The sequence below is a fragment of the Sphaeroforma arctica genome (genome assembly GCF_001186125.1).
Source record: "Sphaeroforma arctica JP610 unplaced genomic scaffold supercont1.1406, whole genome shotgun sequence".
NCBI lineage: Eukaryota > Ichthyosporea > Ichthyophonida > Sphaeroforma > Sphaeroforma arctica.
In genome coordinates, this window is record NW_014039152.1 from 3,465 (window position 1) to 11,344 (window position 7,880).

Here is a 7,880-nt window from a genome sequence, read left to right on the forward strand (position 1 = left end):
TAAATATGCATTAGTGCGAGTTATTCAAACGTCTTTTTTCTCACGATTTCAAATATTTCAAACAGCCGAAGATAGATATCGAAATGGACATGCCGGTAGATCCAAATGAACCCACGTACTGCACATGTCAGCAGGTAATTTTATTCTGGTATAGCTAGGACAATGTGGTACCATAAAGTTTGTACGATATTTTCAGATACGCTGTACATACTTCCTTCCTACTTTTGAGGTCACAATGCGTCCTTGACTAACACTTTATCCTGGGTTCTTGCGAATTACCGCAATCTCTATGGCTTGCAGCAATGCTAAGTTTAAGCAAATAGCGGTCCCTGGCAGTGACTCGTTTTGTTCTTTCCTGCACCTCTGGATAAGTCTTCTATGCATATTGTATTGTAGCGCCATCATTTGTTAAGCTACTTAATATTGGATTTAAATCCGCTACCCCCTTTACAGGTGGCTTATGGCGAGATGGTGGCGTGTGAAAACAGTACATGTCAGACCGAATGGTTCCATTTCGGGTGTGTTAAGCTGACACAAAAACCCAGGGGAAAATGGTATTGCCAGAAATGTGCAACAGCGAATGCCCAATAGGAATAATCCACAAATATTGGAAATTGCCAACATATCGGTGGTTGTTTACGCAGGCACCCAGACGATTGCAATCAATTACCAGCATGTCTAGTCCTTGCCTGCCGGTTCGAAATTGGCTATACCAGAATTCACACATACAGCTGTGTGCTTTACATGCCATTCGATTCAGTAGTTGCTTCATGCGAACTAATCGCGCTCATACCGTAGCACAGGCTCGTGATCCACGTCATGTATAATGGAGGGATGGATGGACGAGTATACATACCCTGTATCTCATCTTGGGGATATTTTCGCGCACTTTGGGACCTGGAATTGAGCCCAAGTATTTCTGATCTTTTCTATCGTGGGGCATTGTGGGTTTGCCACATAGTCAGGACAAGCTGAAGCCTCTGATATTACTTTGCGAAGCCTTCCCTCTATGTAATTTTCAATTTATATGCACGCACTTCCTGATACACGCTAAATGGGCATCCTTCGATAGAATTAACTAGTGTGAGATTTCACAGTCACACATTTTCGAGTGGACGTCTTCAAAGTGATTTTATGTGCGCGATTGGAAGGATTCCTTTATATTTGGTATATCCGTGACCGGTTGTTGGTAGCCAAAGAAACATGCGAGGTCAGAAGCACGAGTTCATGTACGTGTTGGTACTTGGTCACTGTGGATAGATCCTGGATATCGTCCAATATTTTGGGATGTAAACTACAACAAAACTTCGGCGCTCCTCATATACGAAGGTTTAATGTGTGCGGTTGACACCTTATCTGTGTCAGCTTAAACGACTCTATTGTCAAGGATAGAACGGATTCCAGAGTGTGGCAAGGAGCAAATCCAGCGCAAATTGTCGATTTCCCCCTTTCCTCCTCCTTCCTGGCGTATTATGTCGTAGCCAGAGTTGAATCAATAGAGAGAAGTGCTAAACAGCTAGCTGTCTGTTCCTTTCTTTTTGCCGAGACACAATTGCCATCTGGGAGGTGTTACTTGTTGTTATGGTGCAATCTAGAGAGTCGGGGACCGACAGGCACATCGTGAAGTACACAATAAATCACCAAAAACAAGTCGTACAGGCATAAGAAACATATTGAGTGGGTATATGTTAGCGCCCCTCCTTTCAATGGAAGCCGTCATTAGTGAGAGTTAGGAAGTATGAGTGTGCTAGGGCCGCCACGCCGCACCCCGCAAACACTCGGTTTCTTAACACTCGATTCTCTCCCGATACAATTCGTGCCATGGGTAATATCCCTATGCGTAAGAAAGATGTGTTCAAAATGAGTTGGTTAATACTCGAATGCGAACCACGAATAGAGAATGCTAGGCGAGTGCGCATAGTTATGCCTGAAATACGTGCAGCGCGCGTCATGCGTGTAGTGCTGTTGAATAAATCAAAGTGATCAGTTACGCATACTTTCGCTAAACCCTGTATTTCAGAATATCACATGTACCCGAAACACCCATTTAACCGTGAACCCCGATACAGACTCGTGCACTTCCCGCCTTCCGGTGTCACTATGGTATAAAATTTTATAGCGAGTGCTAAGACTGAATACATCGTGTAGCGAACAGTCGTGGTCAAACGCAGCTGCTGTGTACACACCTGCCCATATGATTGGACTCAGCATTATCCATCGAATCGGTTTCTCAGGCTTCTTGCTCACCCAAGGGTTATCCAACGCTGCGAGCTCAAGCTCTGCGGTCTTCTTGTCTGACAACGTGTCAGGCATTATCCTTTTAGTTGTCGGGAACGAAGATGATGTGCGAAAGGAATGATTGCACACAAGGTGTTTTAAAATAGGTCTATTAGAGAGAAGCGTATGCCCGCTCTTTCTGTGTGTGGGGCCAGTGGACTGTGGAAAGTCAGAGAGGGCCGGTTATGAAATTTGGCAAATATCATAATCCTCTGTGTCCTGTGAACTTCTTTTTAGAATTTAGGAGGCTATGTAAATAAATATGTAATTATGTACTGATGGAGGGAAGTTTTCATTGGTGATTGCAAAGGGGATTTTTGCCCACATGAAATGTTGCGAGTATTGTCGCAGATTGAGGTATTTTCTACCACTCTCCATCGGCCCATCTGTCAGCAACAACACAAAATGATGTGTATTTTTTTTTAAATCGGAAGAGTCTAAGACAGTTTATCACAGGCCACTGTATGTGCATACGTCTTATAGTGGTGGTAGCGAATATTTATATGCTGTATCCCCTTGCAGGGCTCACTCGCATATATCTTAGATAAAATCGTAAATTGTTAGCTCGATTCGGCGTGGCAAGCTCGACACGTGTAGTCCAATCTTAACGATGCGAGCTCGATACGTTTGATATCCTGTATCTCCGTGATTTTGAGAATAACATTCGATTTGTGTTTTCCAATTTCAACGTCAATTTCCAGTTTCAGCAAGTATACTATTCAACTTCTGGTGTGTGCAACATACAAGTTTTCATTATTTGTTGCAACAGGTCTCTTTTGTTGTGATGTAAAAGTCTAACATATACTCTTGGATCGGATGGCACGGATATAGTTCGTTCTCTGTTCGCGTTCAAAAATATGAAGAATGTGCTATCCTGGCGACTTCTCATCAAATCGCTCTGCTGAACGGTCTATGTGAAAATTCGCTCAGGGCTAGCGTGTTCGAAAAAGTCTATACGACAAATCAGTCGAAAAGAATGTTTAAGACCATAAATAAATGAGAACGTTGCACAATATCCACTTGAAAGATTCATGTTGAACCTTCATTCTGTGTTATTTAAAACAACTGTATAAATATGAATCCACTGAACAAAGTCTTTTGTCTATAACCTAAGAAGAACCCAACATGCTACATTCAAATAGATCAGAAGCAGTTCCTATCGTATCAACGCTGTTTCTGAATCCTTTTCTTTCAGTTCCCTATTGAGTACTCCTATCTTAGTGTATACGGGTAAGTAACTGCCCTTCATGGCTGTCGTATAGTAAAAGTATTTGCAAATTAAGATGGTGAGAAATACCTGCTGTATGAACTGTGATTTTGTATTCATGAAGTAGATAGCACCGTTGCATGGAAAACGGTACGTTAATGAATGTGGACGAAGGAAAATTATATTGCAACACCAGAGAGTCAGGGACTCAAAGAGCCAGTGACCACATTCATCACACCCGCATTGCACGTCTATTGTAGTCATAGGCAGCATAGCCTAAGTAGTAGCCCCAGGCCCCAGGTCGCAGATTAATGAGGTTATTATCGGCCAGTAGAATGTGTGACAATTTCTCCCAGTTTTCGACAGCGACAAATAAACTTTACGACAATATTGAACACATCATATTCCTCGCTCGCACCGACAGAGACCGTTGCCCGTCAACTTCAACTTGACAACTTCAAGTGCGAAATTTCGGAAATTCAAAAATTCTTATCGATCCGATCTCTCCGATTATCCGATGGCCCGAAGAAGTGTTTTTTATTTGTGTACCAATTTCTTTTACGACACAAAGCTCTAGATGTTTATATTTTTTTATCATTATCGAATGCTCTTTTATTGGTGTATTTTAATACTCCTTTCGGGTTGTGTAGTGACTGCTTAATCTCTGGACCAATTGAATTCGATTGAAATATAGATATTTTAAGACATCATTCTTTATTCTTATCCGCCACAGTTGTTACATTTCATACTCTCTGGGGATTACATTATTTGATACATACGCAATATGTATTTATTTTACAAATTATAGATAAGAATTGTTTTCTCGCCCGACACCCATCCACACTCTCCACTTCACTCCACACAAGCAAGAGCGACTACCCAAGCGGCAGCAGCAACGTATGTGAAACGAGACTACGTAACAGTTTAAGTATAGTCTCATCCATTGATGATCTTTTATTATCGAGCTCAAAACTGTATAGTTACACTCTCACACCTTTAATACACTAAAAATCAGTATCAATACCTCCGGTAGGTGAACCGTAGCAATACTGTACTCTCGCTCGTTAATATGTTCAGAAGCAACATTTATACAGTTGAGTGCGTGACATTTGAATTCTCAATTTCTCTCTGTCGACCGTCTTGTCTAACTATATTTTATTCTCCCTATATGAATTCAGAATAAAATGGCTAACAGTGCACTCCGAAAGAAACTGGTGATCGTGGGCGATGGTGCCTGCGGGAAGACTTGCCTTCTGATAGTATTCTCTAAGGACCAGGTACGTCTTATCTAGTTGTGGAATTTAACTCCTATAGGAACGTATAACAGACTGATTATGGAAAATGCACAGTGAAAAAAGGTAAAATCTGACAGCTAGGAGAATAGTTGCACAAAAGTACTGTTTCAAACTCATCACGAGTACTATTCCTGACACATCAGTACTGTTTCTAATTTTTTGTCCACATCATATTGTGCGTTTATTAGTTTGCTTTGCTTCAACACTACAATGGTCATTTCTTCATTTCAAATTCGTGCGTGGCATTGATTACTGCATTTTATTTACATTTCTTGGACCGTGAATGCAATCCCAACTACGCGTAATTGATCTATGGGCACCACTCCGTTTCCATAACAGTTCCCCGAGACGTACGTACCCACAGTGTTCGAGAACTATGTGGCCGACATTGATGTAGACAACAAACAGGTAGAGCTTGCACTTTGGGATACAGCTGGACAAGAAGACTACGATCGTCTCAGACCACTCTCATATCCAGACACAGACGTGATTCTCATGTGTTTCAGCGTAGATAATCCTGATTCTTTGGATAATATCCCTGATAAATGGACTCCGGAGGTGCGTCACTTCTGCCCGAGCGTACCTATCATCTTGGTCGGACTCAAAACAGGTACGTTCAAATATAAGTCAAACACTCGCGCCGCTAACATCAGTTACGTGTTATGTTCTTAAGTGAGGATCGTACCCACGAGCAGATCATAAGGTGAGACAAATGACCACATATGCTTATTTGTATTGATTATGTAGAAGTTTGTATGATCAATACTACGTAGATATATATTTATACCAAATGCTTTATACCCAATACTTGCTCATACTTATTCTCGATCAACTGTATGAATCTCATATTAATGTAATGCTCCTATATGCTCGTACTAAAACGTTTGTAAATCGCGATGCAGGTTGCAAATTTCTCATTCAAATTACTTTGCATATCTACCATGCTCAGATTTAAGAGATGATCCCCATACCAAGCAAGAATTGGCCAAGCTTAAACAGGAGCCCGTAAAGGTGGAGGCAGCTGAGGCCATGGCCCGTCAAATAACCGCTCAGTCGTACATGGAATGTTCGGCTAAGACTAAAGAGGGTGTGCTGGAGGTCTTCGAGGCTGCAACACGAGCGGCACTTGCCACCAGACAGAAGAAGAGAAAGGCCTGCCTGCTTTTGTAAATAGTTTTGTAAGCTTGATTACCTTAAATGCTGCAGTGCAGTCTTAAAACTAATTGTAACGAAGCACTATACGGACTATGAACAGTTCATCTTGGTTTTTGGCATAAGATACTACTGAAGTTCGCAATTTGACTTTCCTGACGGAATTGGAAGTTGAAGAAGTACACTAATGTATATATATAAAATATGCCGTATATACGTGCTGCACAACTGGAGCGTGGTCGTGAGGTAGGGAGCAATAATCTAAATGTTATTGATCCTTTTTCGAATGAAAGTCTTGTGGTTTGTCTAATAGTCGAAAGCTAGTGCTGTCAATGACACGCACCCGCGAGTGTGCACAAAGATCATCAAGATATACCTCGACTGGTAGCTTTCCTTTGAATGAGCTGGCTGCGTCTGGTGATGATACCGAAGTTGATCGAACATGTCGTGCATAAGGTTCAATTACACGTGTCACTAGTAATTAGGTTATTGGTATGCACAGAGCTTGTCTAGCGGCTGACCATTTTTCGCGCACTGTTCATGCACTCAAGATTCGTCCATTTCGTAACATCTTTGTCGAGGGAGTATTACATTGCTGAACTTCAATATACTATGCGGGTTCTCTCAGGTAGGGGGTAATGCGCAGGGTTCACATGAACGGGTATGTAGTTTGCCTAACCACACAACGGGTCACAGACACAATTAGACACTGATAGCATCAGAATACATATAATATAGCTTACGAAAATGGGAAAATGGATTTTATAACTCTTGTCTGCAACGGGCATGAAATATTAATAGTGAATCTCTGGGCGTGTCAGAAAAAAGATGTGCCTTCAATTGCTATAGCGGTACGCCACCACTTTCCGTTTTAGTGTCCGGATATTGAACCTAGCGGGTTTCTAAAATCTCAGCGTCTTGAAAAGGCACCGAGAATCCAGCCAAAGGACCATTATAATTCTTCCAAAAGTTCCCACGTGTGCAATACACAGCTCGCACGAGCCGTTCAGGAACAACTTCAAACTGCATATATCGTCACAATTGTACATTTCACGGGGGATCGCTTGAGAATGTACCCACTATGATGGCCAATACGTGACTCGCACTTTACAAAAATAACGGGCTTTTTGTTACGAAAGCGAACGATAGAAGGCAGTATGCGCTTTTTCGAGGTCGTGACTAAGTTGTCGCACGTCATCTTCCGTCAGCTCATCGCTGGCCTTCATTGCATTCGTCTTTTTAAGCCTGATATAAACGAATTATGAAAACAGATATAACCCGCAAAAGTTAAATATAAGCCGTGCAGATTAATTGCACTTCAAAGCGGAGAAGCGCTCATAAGCATGTATATTTGTCCTGCGCATAACTGCTGCCAAATGTATCAAAAAAAAACTAATTCGCCGTTATACCTATTAATTAGCACATAATACGAGGGTATATATACCACTAATATCACCAGTATACATGAGGTACGAAACCGAAGGCTCGTTAGATTCATAACCAATGATACACACATAGACATCCATACCATTCCCGCATTGTTATTTTGCCTTCGAAATCAGAAGGCAGGGTCGTCACCTTTTGCATACTCTCTAGGATATCATTAAGATAAGGATTGATTTCATCCACCGCCACAATCCCCAACTTAAGGGAATCCATCAATGTAATGAAATACTGTGCGGGTGAAAAGAGCAAACATTGCATATGCTTTATCCAGGTGTAGAGAGCGTGGTTTTAAACATAATCATCCACGAGCAGGTGCAGGTGGGAGGCGGATTAGCTGGAAATGGGTGGCAGATTGCGCATATAGATGAATAGCAGCTAGGCTCTAACAACGCCCTTTTCCATGTATATTTTAAATGTATATTTATATATAGATATATATATATATACTACATATATGCATATATATATATATATATATATATATATGTGTGTGTGTGTGTGTG

At 41.4% G+C, this 7,880-nt stretch overlaps 4 protein-coding genes across 5 annotated transcripts in view; 2 read left to right on the plus strand and 2 right to left on the minus strand.

Moving 5' to 3' along the window:
• SARC_10823 (hypothetical protein) overlaps positions 1–591 on the plus strand; it is a gene marked incomplete at both ends in the record, with an annotated part of 3,928 nt that extends 3,337 nt beyond the window's left edge. Inside the window, 2 exons of the mRNA XM_014295113.1 lie at positions 66–134; positions 454–591. Coding sequence (XP_014150588.1) covers positions 66–134; positions 454–591 — 207 coding nt within the window. The remainder of the gene's footprint in view (positions 1–65; positions 135–453) is intronic.
• Positions 592–1,703: 1,112 nt separating this feature from the next.
• On the minus strand, positions 1,704–2,313 carry SARC_10824 (hypothetical protein; the record flags this gene model as incomplete). The annotated part of the gene is made up of 2 exons (XM_014295114.1): positions 1,704–1,834; positions 2,187–2,313. 2 exons carry the CDS (start codon positions 2,311–2,313, stop codon positions 1,704–1,706), a joined length of 258 nt encoding a protein of 85 aa, XP_014150589.1.
• A 2,021-nt stretch (positions 2,314–4,334) lies between these two features.
• On the plus strand, positions 4,335–6,185 carry SARC_10825. 2 transcript variants are annotated; one of them, XM_014295115.1, is made up of 4 exons: positions 4,335–4,381; positions 4,663–4,761; positions 5,119–5,389; positions 5,729–6,185. In XM_014295115.1, exons 2-4 carry the CDS (start codon positions 4,669–4,671, stop codon positions 5,947–5,949), a joined length of 585 nt encoding a protein of 194 aa, XP_014150590.1. In that variant the 5' UTR covers positions 4,335–4,381; positions 4,663–4,668; the 3' UTR covers positions 5,950–6,185. The 2 variants fall into 2 exon arrangements, with proteins under 2 accessions (XP_014150590.1, XP_014150591.1); XM_014295116.1 differs by lacking the exon at positions 4,335–4,381 and adding an exon at positions 4,452–4,513.
• A 494-nt stretch (positions 6,186–6,679) lies between these two features.
• On the minus strand, positions 6,680–7,608 carry SARC_10826 (hypothetical protein). The gene is made up of 2 exons (XM_014295117.1): positions 7,460–7,608; positions 6,680–7,176 (listed from the first exon to the last, which is right to left on the minus strand). Exons 1-2 carry the CDS (start codon positions 7,588–7,590, stop codon positions 7,062–7,064), a joined length of 246 nt encoding a protein of 81 aa, XP_014150592.1. The 5' UTR covers positions 7,591–7,608; the 3' UTR covers positions 6,680–7,061.
• Positions 7,609–7,880: the final 272 nt, after the last annotated feature.